General features: G+C 34.2%; 1 protein-coding gene across 1 annotated transcript; it reads right to left on the minus strand.

The window, feature by feature from the left end:
- Positions 1 to 2,788: 2,788 nt before the first annotated feature.
- LOC127080465 (U-box domain-containing protein 17) lies at positions 2,789 to 5,469 on the minus strand. Its single transcript, XM_051020788.1, has one exon. The coding sequence runs from the start codon at positions 5,143 to 5,145 to the stop codon at positions 2,986 to 2,988; it is 2,160 nt and encodes a 719-aa protein (XP_050876745.1). The 5' UTR covers positions 5,146 to 5,469; the 3' UTR covers positions 2,789 to 2,985.
- Between the last annotated feature and the right edge of the window lie 17,554 nt (positions 5,470 to 23,023).

Consider the following 23,023-nt stretch of genomic DNA (forward strand, 5'->3'; position numbering starts at 1 on the left):
AGAGATACTTCTGAAGAATGGTGGGAAAAGTGTATGCCTTCGTTAGTCCCTATGATCCCTTCATATTATACCACTACACAGTTGATATTAGTTCTATGAAAGTAAACACTACTATGTTTAATTGAACTCAATTGTATATTAGAATGTATTTCAAAGAAGCAATTTCAGATTAAAAATTGAGTTAATTGTATTTTATATGGTGTAATATTGATTTATTTGTTAAGTTAACATTGCTCTTTAAATACAAGGGAAGAAGAAATATATATATATATATATATATATATATATATATATATATATATATATATATATATATATATATATATATATATATATATATATATATATATATATATGTGTGTGTAAGTATTATATATTAGATAGCACAATCCAACCTGAAGTAATGAATAACTCCCGTTGCTGATTAAAAATCTAGGTACCCCAAACCTAGCACAATTTATTTTCAAAAGAGTTAAACATAATGAGGATGTCATTAGCAACATTAGCTATTTCTTTAATCCATTTAGTAACATAATCAACACAAACTAAAATATCTAAATTAGAGTATGGAGATGGAAACGGTCTCATGAAATCAATGCTCCAGTAATCAAATGGTTTAATCTCTATCATGCTTGGAGAGTCATTTCATTCCTCCGCGAGATATTGTTTGTTCTTTGAAATTCATTATAACTCATTACATATTATGCATTTTGAACTTCAATTTCATGGCATTGTGATTTTTCATTTAAGTGACACATTGCTTCAAAAATATTGAATAATACCCGCTCATCATGGAATTTGAACTTATGCTCCCCCATTTCTACATCAATAATGGATTTTCCAATAGCTAGGGATGGTCTTTCTTATATAAGATGTGAATCTGATCTTATACCATATCTATAATAACAAAGTCAGGTGGAAATGTGAGTTTAATGACCAATATGTCACATATATACTCGTGTTCTATATGCTACTGTGAGTGTCATCCTTGCGACCTTTTATTCTCCATAACTTTGCTTTCTCATCATTGATAGAGGAACTATATTGATGTTTGCACCTAAATCACATAATGCTGTTCCAACTTGGAGTTTTCCAATAGTGTATCTAATAGTAAAACTACTCATATCCTTTAGTTTATGAGGCAGCTTCTATTGAATGATACCACTACACTCTTTATTTAGAGCTATTTGATAATATGTGAGTTTTCTTCTTTTTCCAATAGATTTTTTTCATGAATTTCACATAAACAGTCGCTTTCTCCAAAGCTTCCCCGAAAGGAATGTTCACTCGAATTTTAAAAAATATTTCCAAGAATTTCTTGAACTGTTCTTTTTTTCATGTTTCTTGTCAATTTGAGGGTAAGGTAATATGGTATAAGGTTTGGTGTTTTCTTTATCTTTCTCCTTTCTTTCTTCTCTTACACTCTGTTATACTTTTTCTTTCTTCTCTTACTTTAGAATATAAAATGTATAATATACAAATCAATAATAATAGGATACATTTTATTTTATATGATATAGGTTAACTCTTGATTTTCTTACTTAACTCATTAATCAATTTATAGCAGTTAAATCCCTACAAACCAATCGTGCTTTTATACACACAAACAAACCACACCATATTCTTCAGTTTACATAAAAAATTCATTTCAATATTTTTGTAAGGTTCACCGAGGGCAAGAATGTAATTGAAGCAAATTGGTGATCAATTCGTCATATGAGTCATTATGTCGAATGTGGAATAGGAAGAATAAGTGATGAGTCTCGTGACTAATATGCACCACTCATTTCAGCCAATTAACTTTTATTTTATTTTGAGAATAATTCCATCTTTGAAATATCTAAGCTCATAAAGTTTCTACAAGAAAATAAATATACTCTTGAACCTTTTGACGATAGCACACATATGAATCAAAAATCTAGTCACAAAACATCTATGTGCTGTTCTAACATTGTGCCATAAAAAAAGTTTTATTGATGTCATCATGGATATTAAGATAGAAAATCTTTCATCCGTATAGTCTATATAGATTCTTCTTGGTAGAGAACTTGTGGAGTGTGTTAATTAAGAATTTAAGATTCTTGAATGGCACTACACACTTGACACATGAGAATCTCCAGCAATAAACAACTTAGTGAAAAAACTGCCAGCTAATTTGTTGACTGAAGACTAGAGATTGGGTAACAGATTGTGTGTTTGGAAATTTTAAAAATCACAGTCAAACAGAAGTTACACATATCAACTTCTCAAATATACGGTGATACACCGTCTTACCAAACATTGGCTGAATTTATACAAATATGCTTTATGCAAAAAGTGACAAACCAGATAAAATTGTATGTACAATGACTCAAATGACAGTTTGTCTTTAAAATTGAATTGGTTCAATGAACATGACCATATTCAGAATCTGTAGCCTAATGTACCAGTCCTAATTAGAGACACATAACTAGTGTATTATTCTTTTTTTGATTTCCTCAATTGGAAAAAGCACAGAGTAACTTTGCTAAATTGTTTATGAATTTCTGATGATAAGTAATAATATCATGACCCACACAAAATTTCCCCAATAACACAAAAGTCTCCATCTAATCAATGCAAGAAAATAAATAATGCAGGCAGAATGGTTTATATTCAAATGAAATGATTGAATGAGCATAGTTAGGCCCCATGGTGATCATTGATTGTGAACATTAAGTGGGATTACTACTCTAAGAAAAACCATTTCAATTGGGACCATTATCATTAAATATGCAGTGGTACTCAAGAAAAAGAATGACACAAGAAATGGTCTAAAACTCTTTTGTAGAGCATTCTATTCTGTATTCATATAACTCAACATTACATTACATCATTCATGAATCTCTAAGAAAACATCTGGTATTGGTACTAACATTTTTTATGACTATGAAGTTTCAATGAAAGAATCTGTAAAGACTTCCAATAAAAATTGTGAACTGAACAATTACAAATACAGAAGTATCACTATAATACAGGTACAGAGATGGACATTGGTACTGAAACATCACCAGCAGCGAAGCTTGTATCCCTAGTTTGAGCTGAATTGCTAGCGTATGCATAGCCTACACCTAATCCACCATAATGTAGAGATGCATTTTCACATCTCTGAAACACTCTCGCGAGTGAAGCGGCTTTTCGTCTAGCTCGCTTTGTTCCGGTAAATAGTAGGGTTTGAAGTAATCCGGCCAAAGCTGGTGCCTTAACCACCATTTCGGTTGCAGCTGAACCTCCACTCCGACATAACTCGAGTAATGCTGCAACTGCATTTTCTTTGCCTCTCGGCGTTCCACAACGCATCATTCCTATCAATCCTGCTACGGCTTCTTCCTGTTTGACTACTGCTTTGGCTCCAAAAGGCTGCCGAACAATCAAGGCCAGGGAACCTGCTGCTTCCTCGGCAACTCCTTCGTAGCCCAAAGCCTCGACTAGAGCTGTTACTGCTCCTGCCTCGATCATTCTAACACAATTCTCGGTGTGTGTCGAAAGATTGAACAGAGCTGTCACTGCATCCTTCTTTCCTCTAGGAGTCCCATTTTGCAAAAGCCCTGCTAGGGCTTCAACAGCTCCAGTCTCGTCCGCAATTATCTTCTTATAGTCATGGACTGCTGATAGGCTGAACAACGTTGCAGCAGCATTTTCCCGTGCTTCTGTTGTATGCCCAAATCTCAACACATCAACAATTGATCCAAGACAACCTGACTCGTCCATGATCCTGCTTTTGTTCTTGTCGTAAATGGATAGGTTGAGCAATGCAGTAACTGAATTCTCCTGAGCAACGGAATTAGGCGTCGAAAGTAAGTTCCGAAGATAAGGAATTGCCCCCGCTTCTGCAAGGAAGGCACGATTTTCTCTGCCCGTTTTTGCAAGCAACCGAATCTCCCGAGCAGCTATAGTCTTTCCGGATTGCGACCCATTAGCTAGCTGTTGAATGAGAAGATTGGCAGTAGCTTTATTTGCTTCAAGGGCAGCTTTGGTGGGAGAAGCAGATCCAAAAGCTTCACCCATTGCATCCATCACCTCTGGCGGATCAAGAGGAATTCCATGAGCATTGCACCACTGCACAATCAAATTCCTCAAGGCACGATTTGAGACAAGACGAGTGTGAGCAAGCGTTTGACCTGTTTTTGGACAAGTTGTATGCCCTTCATCCATCCACCTAGAAATGGAACTCCTATCATAAGTTTGACCAGTCGAAATAATCACCGGGTCTCTCATCAAGTCCAACGATATCGGACAACAAAAGTCCTTCGGAACAGTTAAAAACGTTTCAGCAATCTCTTGAGTAATCAAACCCATCTTCGGCTTCGTCTGATTTCCATTTTCCAAATCAAGCTCATCTTCCTCAAATCCAAAAATCAAAAACCTACAATACCGCGTCATAGCCACCAACCCTTTAAGCACCGAAATCGTAGGCTCAATATCCCCCTCATGGTTAACAATCTGCTCCTCCAAAGCCTCAATTTCACCTCTACAACAACCCGCATCAACAATCCCCAACTTCTCAACATAAAACCACCGCAATTCATCTGATTCCGGAATCCTCCCATTCTCAAACTCATCCAGAAACGAAAAAAAACGAATCCTAAGCGCATCATCTCCCATATCAATGAAAAGCTTAGCCCTCCTCGATTGCTTCAACAAAAGCTCAACCTGCTCCCTAACATCCTTACTCAAACCAACATCCTTAACAGGAAAAACATCCAAAAGAGTTGAAATCTCCTGATTCAAATCATGAAAATGACCCGAAATCGAATGATTCTGAAGCAAAAGCCATAACTTACTCGATTGCGCGCAGTAATCAAGAAGAATCTTCGACCTATACAGCAACAAATAAAGCTCCTTCAAACAAAGCAAAGCCGTAGACGGAAGATTACAACCCTTAGAACCCGAATCATTCAAATACTCCAAAAGCAACTGAAAAACCTCAACCTTTCTAATCAGAGAACGCGTGTTCTTCCTCTGAAAGAAAAACGAACACTTTGTAAAACAAGAAACAAGCTCGTTCACCACCGCAACAAGAGTCTGAACCAAAGCAACGTCGCTTAAGTCAACCGGAGCAAGAAAAGCTTCCAACGTCGGCGATCTTCGCCGCCGCAGCGACGAGAAAATTGCCCCTGAAGCCATTTCTAGGGTTTCCCTCAACTCAAGATAAAAATCTTCCAAACTCAGATAATAATAATAATTTCGAAAATAAATAATTTAAAGAAATAGAAATTTTGCAACAACTTAATTTATTCAGATCTATAGAATTTTTTCTTTTCTGGGAAAGTTTCTGAAACAGAACAAAAGAAACAGAGTATGAAACAGTTATTGTTGTTATTGGTTTGGTTTGAATGTTGAAAGAGTTAGGAAGAACAGATAGATAAAGAAAGAAGAAGATTGAGAGTGAGAAGAAAAATAATAATTCGGCCGAATTAAAAATAAAAAATAAAAATTGAAAATTAAGAAAATAAAAATATGACTGAATTTCCAAAGACTTTTATTTGTTTTCTTACAATTTCTAAATTTTTTTCTATAGTGAAAATATAGTGAAAATGACTTTCCTAAGTTTGACGAATTGGTTATGTTATGTAGACACTAGATTATGGTCCATTCATTTTTTTTTTAATTTAATTTTTATTTTTTGGGTTTTTTTTCTTTGCTTTGATGCAAGATAGAGAAAAGAGAAGTAGAAAGAAAGAGAAGATTAAAGAGGGTTTACTTGTCAACCCCTAAAAGTAAAGAAGGGTAGGCTTTTATGGAAATTACATTTATGTGTTGTTAGTTGGTTGGTGGTGATGTTGTGAGGAGTAAGGGGTAAATGGTAATTTATGGATCTTTTGGGGGTATTTGGTGGAAGTATGTGGGGTTGATATGGTTTTGACTTTGTGAAGTGGAGTGGGGGTATCTCATTTTTTTTTTGCTTTTCTTGGTTATGATATCAAATTTACCTAAAGTTTGTACTGTTTGTTGTTTCTTGATATGTGTGTTTTACAGTTCTTTCTTTTTTGTTTTGCACAAAAGGAAAGGAAATGGGGATGGGGTTGGGTTTGTTGCCGTTTGGAGCTTTTTATTGCTTATAGATTAGATTGCTTTAATTTAAAATTGGGACATCAAGACTAAAACATAAATGTTTTTTTGATTAGTAGTAATATTGTATTCGCATGTATTAAGATAATCTTTGAGAATGATATATACAATCGATCAAATTCATTATCAAAAGTGGTTTTTAAAATAAACTAAAGTAGATATATACATTATTTGACAAATCTGCGTAGCAGCGTAAAATTAAATAGAAAAAAGAAGTCGTGTATGAGTTTTATTTTTCAAGATAATTAACGAATCAATCGTTAATATGGATTGATTCATGAATTAACTACTTCTGGAAAGCAAACGAGAAGACTCTTTCGAGCTAATCAATCCAACATCAAACAAATAAAATGATGTAGATATTAAATCAATCCGATAACAATTACGATGATTGATACAGATATTAAGACACTATCAGCGAAGAAAATACCAACATTAAATCTTGAAACATGCATATCTCAATAGATCTGAAGACAATCAGAGAATCAAAATTTGATGATACCGACTCTACACCAGAAACACAAACCTGCGACCATGGCAAAATTGTTGAGAAACAGATGAGTTCTGTTGATAAACAAGTGTGAGTTATAAGTCTCACATTGTTTAGAAAAGTGGAGATTGAGTATTTTATAAGTAAGAGAACTCATACACTTATCACCTTAAGGTTTTGGGTAAACATGTGATGTCTCTCTCACTTATTTAGGTAAGTCTTTGACCTTTAGGTGAGTGTTTGATCCAATGTGTATGCCTCAATGATGACTCATCGGTGGTATCAGGGTCTGGTTCGAGTAAGGGACTGACTATTTGTGTCGAAAGTCTTCTTGACATAGTGGTCAGGCGACGCGTCCCGTAAGTGCCCATGACGAGATAAGGGTGTCTTCCAACGGTGGTACAAGCATGTGGATGAAAAAGCTTCCGCTTGAGGGAAAGCATAGTAGATGGAATCAAACTTAAGAGGGAGATTGTTAAGAAACAAATGAGTTGTGTTGAGAAACAAGTGTGAGTTCTAGGTCTCACATTGCTTAGAAAAATGGAGGTTGAGTACTTTATAAGTAAGAGAACTCACCTTAAAGTTTTGGGTGAATATTTGGTGTCTTTCTCACTTGTTTGGGTGAGTCTTTAACCTTTAAGTGAATGTTTAATCCAATGTGTATGTTTCTCCCTCCATTATGATCCATCAAAAACCATTTTTGTTTAAGAGACTCAACCCAAAAAATCTCACTGATGGAACAACTTCGAAAGTGACCCAATCGATTTCTAATCAACCTGCAGTAAACCGATAACCGACCATACCAGTTACTGCCAGAACCAAATCGCTGGAGAAAATGGAAGCAAAAAGCAACCAAAATACAGATCTATATGAGAGAAGAACGAGAAACTATCAACCAGATTTATATGAGAGAAGAACGAGAAACTAACAACTACATGTCGACATCGTCGTTCTGAGACAATCACCTAAAGACTACAGCAAAGACAACTCCAAAGATAAAAGAGATGTGTGGAGAAAGAACCTCATCGCACTTCAAACAACTTATAATAAATATAAATAATAAATAATAAATAAACTAATTGAAATATAATAAATAATAAATAAATAAATAAAACATTCTTACTTCTTTATACAATTTAACGGTTTATTTACATTATGTGTGCTAAAATGTTAGCCTATTTTTTACTATATATAAAATTATTCTTTTAACAACTTGAAACTACATAACGTTTTTAAAGGTTGTTAGTTTTTTTTTTTTTAAATTATGTTAGTCATTATTGGTAAAACTGGTGGATGCATATTTTCACAAATTAATGTTTAATTTATAATTGAGATTAATTGTTACACTGACAAGTAAATTATTTTACATCTACACCGAATAAAATCATGACAAATATATATATATATATATATATATATATATATATATATATATATATATATATATATATATATATATACTCTTAAAGATGTGATATTATTATATTATAAAGTAATTTGTTAAGATATTTATTAAAACTTAGACAAAATTGTATATAAATTAAATCTTTAAAACAAGGGGGACTGCATTATGCATTGGTATGAAGTGTTTATAGAGAAAAAATGGTTGACTAGAGAAAATGATGGGATGGGACCACGCGATTTGGAAGTAGCTTAGCTGTAACTTGGAAGTAAATGCCGATTTCCGCTCTTTTGACTAGAGAGAGCTACGAACCAAACCAAACGTTAAGTTGACTCACTACTCTCCCAAATCACAATCTTTTATATATACTAGTACTATAATTTATTAATTGCTGTTAACATTAAACTATTTTGCCTGGATATTTAAAAAACATGGCTTGCTACATGTGGGGGGCGAGGGTTCACCTTACCTAGTTTAGCAAGAAATCTTGTGAGCACAAAAAACAATAGTTTGTGAGGATAGACCGAAAGTGTCGATAATATTGATTTTATAACAATAATTCGACCATTAATCGATAGTTACTTGTTATTCCACCTCAACAGTTTGGATCTCACTATGTCTATAACTGGCTGTCACATCGTCTTTGTTCTTGACTTAACACCAATTGACATTTGAAGATATTTAAAAGTTGGAGAACCTAATTTGCAACTTAACACCTTTGTTGCTTCTTCGAGTCAGAATCTAAATATCGCGAGTGTCTATCTTGGATGCAAAGTGATAAATGTAAACTTAACATAATAAAAACAATGATAATGAAAACAATTGTATGAAGTACAACACCATTCTCTGAGATGGATTGCAAGAGTATGGAAATGTTTCAAAGTTGGTTTCTTAATGTAATTTTTTTTCCTGTTAAAATATTAGTTGTTAGTTAGATTTCTTTGTTAAAAATGTTTAATGTTAGTTAGAAAACATGAAAGTAACTTATTAATGTTAATTTTTGTGGTATCAAGTAAAATGTTTAATATTGTTTTTGTTGTTGTTGAGATTTAATATTTAACGATTCTATTGATTTTATTTATTTGTTGTTGTTGATGAGATTTAATGATTAACGATTCTATTGATTTTGTTGTTTTTGTTTTTATTGCTACTATTTTTGTTTTTGTTTTTGTTTTTGCTGTTGTTGTTAAGATTTAATGTTTATAGATTCTATTGATTTTGATTTTGTTGTAGTTGTTGATGAGGAGGAAGATTTAGAATTTTTAAACAAATTTGATATTTTTCATATTAAAACAAACAAAAAAACATGTTAAAACTAAAATTTTGTAAATAGGATTTTACCCCTCGGGTATTAATTTCAACTAAGGGGAAAATTGACATTCTTTGAAAATCCAAAAAAATATTGTTGTTGGGGATCAAACCCATGATCAGTTCCACTTTTTTCCTCGGTGGAATTTTATCCGAGGAATAAAGTGGCAAGTTTTTGTTTGTGTAAGCCCTAGAGGCCAATGGTTTTATAAGAACTTGGTAATTGTATCGAATCATTTATTAATAATTAAAAGATATTTCTTTATTATATTTTTTTCCAAAATAATAAAGTCCATAGAATTTCTAGTCCGTTTAATCAAATGTTAAGTGCGACTTAATCATGAGATCTCATTAAACATAACGACATTATTCTTAAAGTATATGTAGTTGAGCTTTATTGTGAAATGGGATAACATTAAAGCATTGAGACTATTATCTGGATAAACTGATGATCACATCTCATGGATCATGGATAAAGAGTTCTCAAGTCTTAACATAGATATGAATATTATGAGTAATATTTATATTTGATTGATCCGCTATGAGAATACTACATAGAATATTATGTAAAATATCATAAATTATTCTCATAGTGATAGTGGTGTATACCACCCTTTGACCTGAAACCACTGCGGACCTAAATGTGAAGTCGAGTATTTTATTGTTGATCAAACTTTGTTTGTAACTGGATGACCATAAAGACAGTTTGTGGGTACTCCATAAAGCATGATGAGGAACATGAGTCTCATAGATGAAATTTGCCCATCATGTGTAACAGGATAATATCTAAGAGCCCAATATTTAACTTGACAATAGTGACATGGTATATGACTTATGTTCAATATAGACATGAGAGTAAAAGGGTAATTGTACCCACAAGCATTATCACGAAAAGATTTTGTCAAATCACGTGATATTTTTGTGACATGGATAGCAGCGATGTGTTGCTAGATATCGCTTACTATTTTATATATTAACTGAGTGATTTAATATAATTGTCAATGTCACGAGAACCTACAGGGTCACACACATAAGAATAGATTGATGAGAGATAGAATAAATAAGGAACACTGTAAGATAATGTGTACTTGAGAGCAGTGGCGGAGCCAGATAAAAAAATTTGGGATGACCGCTAACGTAAAATAAAGATTATAAATAAAATGTAAATAGTATTTTAAATAAAACATTAAAGTTAAAATAAATACAAAGTTAATTACTAAAAATTTAAATTACATGACTTAAAACTACCTTAAAGTAATGCTTTACGCGTTCCGAGTGACTTGAAATCGTCAATAATTGACTCTGAACTAATGCTTGCACTAATCTCCCTTTCAATATATACTGTCATGCTATCTCCAAGAAACCCATCATCCATCGTGTTTCTCAACTTAGTCTTAATAATTTTCATTGCTGAAAAAGACCTCTCAGTTGTGGCCGTATAAACGGGAAGAGTCATGATAAGACGAAGTAGTCTATCAATCAAGAAGTAAGTTTCAGCCTGTCCAGATGCAACCAAACATGAACATAGTTCTTGAATAGTTGATAAATTATTCAAGTTTGATGTTTGACGAGAAACAAATAGAAAATGTTGGAGTTGAAATTGCAAATTATTCTTCTCTTGATCACTAAAATCCATAGGATAATATTTTTCAACTAAAGAATAAATAGTATCAATGTTAAAAGCTTTATATCCATCCTTAGGAGATAAAGAACAAGAAAGAGTTAATAAATTCATTGTCTGCTCACTGAATCTGCTATTTAACTCTTGTAACTGTTTGTCAATGGTAGTGAAAAAGATTTCAACTTTAAAGTAATGTTGAATTGTGACTTGATTCTCTTCAAGACGGGAGCGTCCAAATCTTGTTGTTGAATGAACATCATTAAAGTCAGGAATCTCAATACCATGCTTTTCACAAAAAGATACCATTTTAGTAAACAATATATCCCAACCATTTTCTCTCAAACCTTGAATAAGATGTTTTGTTGAACGAACTAAGTTCATAGCATTAACTACATCTTGATTTTTTTTGGTAAGGCTTGACAAAGCATATCTGTTATTCCCATGATTTCTTTCATCGAGTGCAAAATAAATATAAAATCAAATGCCTTCAAGTAATTGTAACAACTATCTGCATCCCCACGTGTAGCATAACTCCCTCTATCTTTTGCAATTTTTTTTAAAACTAAACAAGTTGCTTCATACATGTTTATCAAGCTAGAAATTGAATCGTAATGTGATCCCCAACGAGTATCTCCAGCTCGTTTCAATGTACCAACTTGATTTGCACCTTTACCAGTTACAATCTCATCAATCTCTAACAAATAAACAATTTCTTCTAATTGGACAGCTTGTAACTCATCATGACGCTTTGTAGAAGAACAAACAACATTCACAACAAAGATCAGCTTCTCAAAAAATTTATGAACAGGTTTGACTTCTCTTGATGATGTAACTAATGCAAGTTGCAATCGATGAGCAAAACAATGAACATATTATGCATAAGGACAATCCTTCATAAAGAGGGCTTGTAAACCATTCCATTCTCCTCTCATATTGCTAGCACTATCATACCCTTGGCCACGAATGTTAGAAACATCAAGGTTATGTCGAGAAAGTATATCACATATTGCTTCCTTAAGAGTTAAAGATGTGGTGTCTTTAACATGTGCCACATCAAAAAATCTCTCTTGTATTAAACCAACTTTATCAACAAATCTTAATACAAGAGCCATTTGTTCCTTTTTTGACTCATCACGAGCTTCATCAACAACGATACAAAATTTGGAATCACCAATTTCCTCACGAATACTCTTTTTCACCCTACTAGAAAGAATTTGCAAGAGCTCTTTTTGAATTTGATGTGAAGTATACTTGCAATTTTGTGGAGCATTTTCCAACACAACTTTTGCAACTTCATCATTGTAGGATGCTAAAAGTTTCAATAACTCAAGAAAGTTACCTTGATGTCTTGATTTGCTACTTTCATCGTGACCCCTAAAAGCACAAGCATGTAGTGTTAACCAACGAACAGTGTCAATTAAAGTCTTGAGTCGTAATCGATTATTCATTCTTTGACTTGAACTTTGCACTTGAATAACATTTCTAATATGACCATCTTGATTCAACAAGTCTTGACAAGCTTTCATTGCATTGTTGTGTGGTGAGCAAGGATCCTTCACTATGTGTTTAAGAAAGGAACAATGTTTTCCATTCCTAACTTTCTTCCAATTTCTAAAACCCAAAGAAATAAAGACAAGTGATCCGGGACGTCCACTTAGTTTTTTGCTAAAAAGGTAACATGGTAAGCAATATGCGGCATCTTCAGATGGTGAATATTCTAACCATGATGGAAATATGATAAACCAAGTATGTTGAAACCTTCTCGGATGATCCTCGTTACCGGACAAAGGATAGTTTTCTAAATGAATTCGATATGGATCCCATTTTAGATAAGCTCTTCGTATTGCATCCACTTGATTTGGTGGATATTGCCAAATCGGAGGACGCTTTCTAGGATCGCGTTCCAAAGAATTTTCAAAACCATGATGCTCTTCAATTGTTGGATTCTCAAAAACTGTTTCAGATTCGGATGTCGGGATTATAATTTCTTCATCTCTCTCTTCTCTTTCAATTTCACATGCTTTCCTTTTGAAAAAAGAATCAATTTTCCTATTATTCATCTTTACTCTTCCTATAATATCATATCAGATCCAAAAATCAATTTAGAGAACATAAAAATTAAAAGAGAAAAAAATTAATAAACTTAATTAATCAACTTTAATCCGTTTTCAAATACCGGTAACTTCACTATTAGAAATTAGCAGCAACAATGATTAAATAAACCTTATTACAGTGTATAACTATATTTGTAAATTACAGTGTTATGAATTGGCTTAATAAACCTCATATAGATTATTTTATAACATTAAGAAAGAAGAACCCTAAAAATCTCAAAAACACAAATCAAGCAATCACTTTAATTTGTTACTTTTTACAAAAGAAGAATGAATAAAGTTTTTTACCTGTTAGATGTCGATCACTTTAATCTGTTCCGATTCCGGTGTCGATAGCAAACCCATATGAGAAAGAAAGGAAAGGTAGGAGTTTTTTACCTTATCTGTATTTTAACCTAACTTTGAATGAAAAAGAAAAAAGAAAAATTAATTTTAATTTAAAATAAGGATGTTTTAGTAATTTAATATATATGAATTAAAAAAAAATAAAAAGTTGAGGGGTGACCGTGGCCTTCCCACGTCCCCTCAGTTCCGCCACTGAGTGCTGTTTGAACAATTAAATGATCAAATTGACCTTTTTTAAAATTAAGGGACCAAAATGAACCCCGAAATAAAGATAAAAGATCAAAAAGGATATTTTATCTTTTATATTCGAAGTTTAATTTTTTAATGTGTATCTACGATTACAATTGAATTATATTTTAAAAATAATGTGACACTTTTTTTTTGTCTATTTGAAAGTTATGAGTCAAATTTAAAAGTATTATTTAACCATTTAAGTAATGTAATACTTTTTTATTTTAATATGGATTTAAAAATTATTTTATTTATAATTTTTATCGAGCAAAATATTATATAATATATTTTAGGTTCGAAAAAAAAGTGGATAGACAAAAAAAAAAGAGGAATGATTAATATATGAAAAAGAAAATAGGAAAATGATTTGCTGAATATAAATAATGGCATTTTAAAATATAACTATTAAATGATGAATACTAAAATATTTATATTGAGATATTTTAAAGAGTATGACATCAGATTTTAATTGATGTGGCATGAATGATGATGAATTGTCAATAAGTTAGTTCATGACTTAGATTTAATATATTATAATAAATGTTAATAAAGTGAATATCGTTCATCTAGATTTAAAGACTATTTCTCAATATCAAGTTAAATCCAAATATCAAGTTATAATTAATGCCACTATAGCATACATTAAACTTGAGAGTAAGCACTGAAACAATTAATAACTAAAAGTTGTGTAACATATTATTAAGAGTAATACATCAAAATATAGTTAACTACATCTAACCCCAAAAAGAGAAAGTTTATCTACACATGATCATGGTTGCAGTACAAACGAAACAAATGAAAGGACATAATATCAGGAACAATCTCTCAAATTTATGTCAATTTCCATTTCAACACTCCATCTTTGTGTCAAACATTATAACTCATTGTCTCCCAATATGAAATGGTATAATAACGTTCCAAAATGATATATATAACAATATCTCATAGTGATGCTCTTGACTACTATTTATAGAATTCCTTTATGTTAACCATTTTGTTTAAAATTGCTTGACTAGCAAATTGAGCTTTCTAATCTCCTTACATTCTCTAATTGAAGGATTCTTTGATTAGCAGAACAATCACGTTTTTCTTTAGTTTCTCCCACCTCAAATTTTCAAATCGAAGTAGAATTCGTTTAGAGAGTTCAGTGATAGTTTTGGTCCCTTAGTTTTTAACGCATTGCTCCTTGATCCTTGAGGTTTGCTTTCAATCCTTCATACCCAACACACTAAAACAATGACATATTAAGATCAATTTCAATTGTTCAATGCAACCTTAATATTCACAAAAATTAGGGTTTATGCAATCTTAATATTCATGTGGATAAGTGTTTAACATTAAATGTGATTTTCAAGTAAATTACACATTTGTCAATGGGTTAAACCCTAACAAATTAGTGTCATTAACCACTCAATTCATCTACATTTGTATAAGTCAATAGACACTGATTCACTCAACTCAAGGTTTGGTAGGGGCTAAAACCCTCACAGATTATCTATATGGACACAATCCTATTCATCTCATATGCAATACATTAGTTCTTCAAAGGCGTTCACAGGTGTTAAATCCTCACAAATTTTACAAGATTATGCCCCTCAAGTTTTTCAAGAACAATATTCATGTGAAATCATTTGCGATGACCTTATTTCTAAGACATCTTTTCACAAATATTTTATCCTCAGGAAACTAACGTTTTGCTTGTAGGGTTAAGGACATGATGCATTACTTAGCTTGTATATTTAGAAATAAAACATAAAATCATAGAATGAATTGAGTCATTTTTAGTTTAGTAAGAAGGGTATAACAAAAATTCAAAAACACTTGAATGAAATGATAAGAACTTTTTTTTTTAATTTAATAAGAGATCTTAAATTCGAATTCAACATTGGATATACTAAAAAAGAGTCTAACTAAATCCTAAAAATAAGATACTCTTAAAAACATTTTGTTTAAGAATGTAGCTGAACTATACATGATATGTACACTTTGCGCTTGTGAGATGTAGCTCTACATGCATAGCCTAACACTAGATAAATTATATTACATGGATTGCACACCCTAACTACCCTTTACCTCCCTTTTTAATCTTGTTTTTAAAGTACTTTATTACAACAAATGAACATTTTATCCCTTTTATTTCTCTCACTCACTAGTTGGTAAAAGTTAAATTAATAAAATTCTATTACATAGGAAGGTTTTGCCAAATGCCCAAGCTTGGAGGGTGCTACCACCAAGTAGAAGGAAACATATGTGTTGCTTAAAATCTTAATTTAATAAAATGTTAGAAAAAACCAAGTTAATGAAATACTTGCCCTTTGAGTCAAGGCACAAGTGGTTACTCAGTCTTTCACTTCTAAGAAGGGTTACTATTTTTCTGGTCCAACAAAATGACCGACCATGGATATTTCAAATTATTAAGATCACACAATTTCTTTACCTGTGAATAAAGGCAGGCCAAAGTCATAAGTCAAACATACATGCATATGTTCTTTAGAATTAAATACATGAATCAAGTATCACTCTTTCTAATGTGCACCACATGTGAATTGGAGACTTGGAAAGAGATAATTCAAACTTGTTAATTGCTTAATTTAATGATGTCTTATCTATGGCTAAAAGTATACCAACCTTTTATGTTTTCTGAAGTGTTTTAATATTTATCTTGAAATAATTTGCAGAGATTTATAAATTAAAAAAACATGGACGTTTTCGAATCACTAAACTCTCCTGTTTCTGATTATTATAAGAAGAAAAAAGGCCAATTTTATATTAATTAAAAAAAGTTAGTTAAATATGATTAATTCTAAATGCAAGTTAAATAGTTTTTAAATAATTTATTTTATTTATAGTAATTAACGTTTGAATATTTTTGCCTATTTTTTTTAATACGCATATATGTCAATGTATAAATAATATTTTTATTAAATATTAAATATTAATTTAAATAATTTGTATAATAAATTTTTTGATATACATTCTCATGTCCGATTTTATTGAAAATAATAATAGTTTAAAAAAGCTACACTATTAATTTCTTGATGACTAATTATGTCTAATTATGCCTATTAATTTCTATCTTATATTCCATCTTTTTTATTAGATTTTTTTAATAATTTATTTGAAAAGTTATTATTAAAATCTCGATGAGTAATTATGCCTATTAATTTCTATCTTATATTCCATCTTTTTTATTAGATGTTTTTTATAATTTTTTTGAAAAGTTATTATTAAAATCTCTAAAAATCTAATTAACTCAAAACAAGAATTCAAAAGAATCCGTCTTCTTTGGGATCCAAGGGAAACACACTAGAATTGATAAAGTTAGGTTAGAAATGTCAAATACAGGTTTTGAGGAATATTCCAAATAGAGTTTTGGATAAGTAGTAGCTAACTTTAGATTGGAAATGGATTTTGAATTTTAGTTGTGAAGCAACCAGATTCCTCATAGAGTCAATAGTCTTGGTTTTATTCTTAATCTTGACATATCTAGGGAAGAACTTACTATTTCTATCACCATCAGTGTTCCATTGCACTCTAGCTTTATCCTTCCAAAATACTTCTTCTATTGTGAGGGCATAGTTCACATTAAGGTTTGAGAAGCTTTTTCCTGATCATGAAGAGCATAAGAGTAACCATGCACATCAATTTGATCATGTATGGTCTTGAGTCTAGCTTCAACATCCTTAACCTTGTTATGCACATTACCGAAATAAGATTTATTCCAATCATTAAGCTTTGCTTTCAAAAGTTTTAGTTTTTTTGTCCAAAATGGACATTGGACACTCATAAAAAGTGGTTTTCCAAGTCTGAGCAATTATCTATTTGCACTCATCATGAAGGAACCACGTTCTCATAAATCTGAATTGAGAAGCAAATTTAATTTCCACTAAATAAAAATGAAATTGGGTAGGATAATGGTCGGATTTGTTCCTGATCAAAGTGCTACAACAAACATGTTGGCACATATCAATCCACTTGCGTAGTGTCATACGGTGAACTGACTTTTTGTGTGTTTTTAATCGCAATGTCGCGGTTAGCAAGAGTCGCCACCGACTTTTCTTTTATCCAATAAGGAAAGGTGGAAAAGAACAGGAAAGACCTTAATTTAGATTCTTAGGTTCGGGAGGTACATTATACAAAGGGAAGGTGTTAGCACCCTTTGTATCCATGGTTATCCATGGGCTCTTAATTGCTCAATCATTTATGTTTTTCTAGTTTGAAAAAGTGGTTGAGAAATGTGTAGGAAATGTTTTGAAAAGGAGAATTTAACTTTGTAATGATTCTTGAATGAATGTATACAAAGTGGTTATCTCGTTTAGTTTTGAAAATAGTTTAGAAAAATATAACTCGGCAATGATTCTAGTGCGAATGTATGCCAAGTGGTGATTTTCTAATGGAGGTTTTGAAAGGTGTAAGGTGTGAAAAGTAGTTTTAAATTGTGAATAAGCAATTAAGAGTTATACCTATCCGAGGTCTTTCCGGGCGTTTCCTATCCTTATGAGGGTAAAACTGTCCTTACTATTGAGAAGTAAGTAGTTTTATCCTTTGGATGTAAAAGGGTCATTGTAGGGTCATCGATAGGTCGTTGAAGGCAACAGTTGTAAGGATACCTTAGCATTCGAAGGGACGATCATCATTTAACCGTAGGCTACACCGAAGGGTCATCGAGGGACAAAATTGTATTTTCGAAGGCAACATCCGAGGGACCATGATTTATTTTATGATGATTTAACCGAAGGGTCTTTGCTAAGTGTATCCCCATATTCGCGGGACATGACCATAATACCGTAATCGTAGGGTAACAAAAGAGAGGTCCAAGATCGCATATTAAAAGGCAAAGTTTTACAATTAATTAGATAGCCGTAGTCGATTAAGTAATTAGGTCCATATTAAAATCAGTACATTAAGATCAATTAAGCCATTAGGGTGGATCTTCACCATGAAATTAATACATTAAAATCAATTGAGTAATTCAGGGTGAATCTCCATAAGGGTATCCCACACATAAAGTGGAATACCTAGCCGGCCATTTCCTCGGGAATATGTAAACCTTTACACAATTCAGCACACGGGTTAGAGCATCAAAGTAAAGTATAATTGAAAATTGCACTACAACACAACAGTCATAATCTCAGGTCAAATGATGCAGAATTATAATAAGTCTTGGTTAGATAGACATAAGGCAGAATAGAAAAGAAACAAAGCAGCCACTGTCCCGTTCGCCTCTGCTTCGCCTGGCGAAGGCTCAGCGAATGCTCGCTACAGGCTCGCTTAGCGATGTGCTAGCGAGCGGCCACGGGTTTGGAGTTTGACAGCAGCATGACCTCCGAAAACCTGAACTTGTATGGCACTTGATTACAGGAATAGCATGGACAAACATTCATGATATTCAAGCATATTTAAATTCGCATGTGAAATCAAATTACATATTCGAAACTTCAATCATGATGCTTTATGTATATAGAGATTACCGATTAAAAGCATAAAACAATAGTGATGCGCAAACCTGTTTGCAACTAAGTTGCTATGTTGGAGAGACTGATCACTTTTGGTATCGGATGGAGTTGGGCGGTGGTAGCTTCGGAGCGGAGGAGCGGAGGAGCGGCCTTCAGGGTTTCTTTATTCGGAACTCTCTGAGGTAGCCTCCAGGGTTTCTGTGCCAGGGTTTCCGTCTGTCTTCGTCTGTTTTCGTCCTCTCCCTTTCTGACTGAAGCTTGGCTATTTATAATGCTCTTGTTGTGACCTAATGGGCTCAGAATGAAGCCCAGAAATTCTGATATTCGCAAGCTTCGCTAGGCGAAGGAGTTGCTCGCCTAGCGAGCAAGCTAGTTTGGGCTTTTACTGGATCTGATGCTTCGCTGGGGCGAGTGTCATAACGAAGTGTTCGCTAGGCGAAGGAATTACTCGCCTAGCGAGCAGGCTAGTTTGGGTCATTTTCTGAATTGGGCCATTTGTGAGCTGGGTCTTGGTTCCTTTACGGTCAATGTCTTGGAAAACAAGTTGGAGTGCCTTAGAAATGCCTTGTTATATTAACGGGCAAATTTTAGGGTATGACAGCTGCCCCTGTTCAATATTCTTGAACCGAGAGAGTTAGAATGGTATGTACGCCATTCGTGGTCTGGAGGTGGAAGATTATTGAACACTAGAATGCCCCCAAAAATTTGCGCTTGTTAATCGAAAGTTGGTCTTGATGGAGATGGGCTTAAAGATGCCATCCAGGAAGTTTGATGATGAGAGCTTCAGAGTGCGTCGTACATTAGACGATATCTGAAGACATGAGTGTCATACTGGGTCATACGCTAGACCGTATAGTGAGTCATCCATTATGCTATCGACTTCGCTGGGGAGTCGGAGTGTGTTATACGCTGCTGGGGATAAGGGATCAGAATGGATCATACGCTAGACCGCATCTGAATACCAGAGTGAGTTGTTCATTGGGCGGATGACTTCGCCGAGGATGAAAAATCAGAATGGATCGTACGCTTGATCGTCTCTGAGTTGCAAAATGAGACCTCCATTAAGCGGGTGATTTCACTGGGGATAGAAGATCAGACCGGATCGTATGCTAGATCGTATCTGAGTTGAAGATCCAAATGGGTCTTATGCTAGACCGTATTGGAGTTGTAGGATGAGTCGTCCGTTAGGCTGTGTCTGATGATGAAAGGGGGTAGTCGTACGCTAGACTACACTTCAGAAATGTACCGTACACTAGGTAGCATCTGAGGAGACGAAGGTCTAACTGGGTCGTACATTAGACCGTATCTGAGCAGAATGAGCCGTCCATTAGGCTGAATCTGATGATAAAAGGGGGTAGTCATATGCTAGACTACACTTCAGAAATGTACCGTACACTGGGTAGCATCTGAGGATATGAAGGTCTAACTGGGTCGTACATTAGACCGTATCTGAGCAGAATGAGCTGTCCATTAGGCTGAATCTGATGATAAAAGGGGGTAGTCATATGCTAGACTACACTTCAGAAATGTACAGTACACTAGGTAGCATCTGAGGAGATGAAGGTCTAACTGGGTCGTACATTAGACCGTATCTGAGCAGAATGAGCCGTCCATTAGGCTGAATCTGATGGAAAAGGGGGGTAGTCATATGCTAGACTACACTTCAGAAATGTACCGTACACTAGGTAGCATCTGAGGATATGAAGGTCTAACTGGATCGTACATTAGACCGTATCTGAGCAGAATGAGCCGTCCATTAGGCTGAATCTGACGATGAAAGGGGTAGTCGTATGCTAGACTACACTTCAGAAATATACCGTACACTAGGTAGCATCTGAGTGGATGAAGGTCTAACTGGGTTGTACATTAAACCGTATCTGAGCAGAATGAGCCGTCCATTAGGCTGAATCTGATGGAAAAGGGGGGGTAGTCATATGCTAGACTACACTTCAGAAATGTACCGTACACTAGGTAGCATCTGAGGATATGAAGGTCTAACTGGATCGTACATTAGACCGTATTTGAGTTATTGAAGGCCAGAATGGATCGTACGCTAGATCGTATCTGAGTTGAAGGAGTCATATGTTGGGCTGAATCAGAATGAACCGTACGTTAGGCTGAATCTGATAGTATTTGTGTATGCTGTATTTGCGATAAATGTCTGGGATGAACTTATAGATGCCATCGTTAGGAGGATGTCAGAATGAATGTTGACATGGAGTATATATGAAAGATGTAGTTGAATCCTGAATGTAATTGATAAAGCCGTCCGTCTGAATGGACCTTTGTTTTGATTGTATCAAGAGGATAATTAACCTGAAAAATAAAGTTAGCTTCATGCCATGTCATGATGCATGAGATGCAAATGTTGTATGCATGCGTGTGCTGCGCAATGACGTAATGAATGAATTATGCGTCGGAAATAAATGCGAACATTGTATACATGGATATGTTATGAAATGATGTAATGTATATGATGCGGAATGAAAATTGTATGTAGGTATGTGATGTGAAATGATGTAATGAATGCACTATGTGTCTGAAACGTTCTTCCAGGGGACTCTACTGGGGAAATAAATCTCAGTCTTCTGGTCGGAGATATTTGTATTGATGACCCTTCCTTAACTAGGGGTATTTGACTTTTATCTGATGGCAGAGATATTTAACAGAGCCTGGCTGGGGGTAGAAGAGATGACCAGTCTAGTGATGCCAATTTCTTCTGGGGAATAACTGGCGTTGCCGGGGAATCGAATTAGCAACGGATTCATTGGGAAGCGTGATTAGACCTTCTCCTCGATCCTGAAGTCGTGTAGTAATTGCTATTACTATTCTAGGCATGCATTTTTGGTAAACATTGATCATATTCAAATGCATAAATCAATTCAAATTAAATCGATGGACGTTTACGCAAACAAAACAGAAAAGGTAAAACAAAAGCATCCTTTTGGAAATGAAATTGTATTGATTTCGAAAGAGGGCCTGTAAACAAGCAATTTGTGTACAAGGAGACAGAAATCCTAGTAAGAGGAAATCGTCAAGAAAACAAAGAGAAAGCTATGCAGAAAAGGTCCTATTGATTTTAATTCCACTACTGTCATTATGTCTTCAAGCGTCTCATCTCCTGTTGTCGGATAGAAGTGATTGGCTTGTTCAGTCCTTGGAACTTGGTTGAAGCTGACTGAGAACGGGACATAGTCTTACGCTTTAATCCCTAATTTTTGCCTGGACCGCCTTTTCAGGTTTTCAGTCCACCAGGATACCCTTTTTTGCCCAAGCCGCATTTTCAGGTTTTCGACTTGCCGGGTGCACGTTTTTATATGTTTATCCCTAATTTTTGCCCGAACCCTTTTGGTTCGCCGGGATGCCCTTACTTTTGCCTAGATACGTCGACCTAGCGGGTCTCTTTTATGCGTAGTATTTTTTAACTATGTCCGCGTTCACAGGATGCGGGAAATCTTCGCCGTCCATTGTAGCAAGTATCATGGCTCCACCAGAGAATATCTTCTTAACCACAAATGGCCCTTCGTATGTGGGAGTCCATTTACCTCTGGGATCACCTTGCGGTAGAATGATACGCTTGATCACCAAGTCGCCAATTTGATGTACCTGTCTCTTGACCTTTTTGTTAAATGCCTGGATCATGCGCTTCTGATATATCTGCCTATGACAAACAGCCGCGAGTCTCTTCAATCAAATTTATCTGATCGAGTCGAGTCTGAATCCGTTCATCTTCATCTAAGCCCGCCTCTTTCATGATTCTTAGAGAGGGAATCTGAACTTCCACTGGTAAGATGGCTTCCATTCCATAGACTAAAGAGAACGGAGTTGCCCCTGTCGAAGTGCGCACTGAAGTGCGATAACCGTGGAGAGCGAATGGTAACATCTCATGCCAGTCTTTGTATGTTACTGTCATCTTTTGTATTATCTTCTTGATATTCTTATTAGCAGCCTCCACGGTGCCGTTCA

The sequence above is a fragment of the Lathyrus oleraceus genome, chromosome 1 (assembly GCF_024323335.1).
Source record: "Lathyrus oleraceus cultivar Zhongwan6 chromosome 1, CAAS_Psat_ZW6_1.0, whole genome shotgun sequence".
NCBI classification, from domain to species: domain Eukaryota; kingdom Viridiplantae; phylum Streptophyta; class Magnoliopsida; order Fabales; family Fabaceae; genus Lathyrus; species Lathyrus oleraceus.

Excerpts from the sequence above, each read along its gene's own strand:
- LOC127080465 (XM_051020788.1), bottom strand. The coding sequence starts at position 5,145 with ATGGCTTCAGGGGCAATTTTCTCGTCGCTGCGGCGGCGAAGATCGCCG.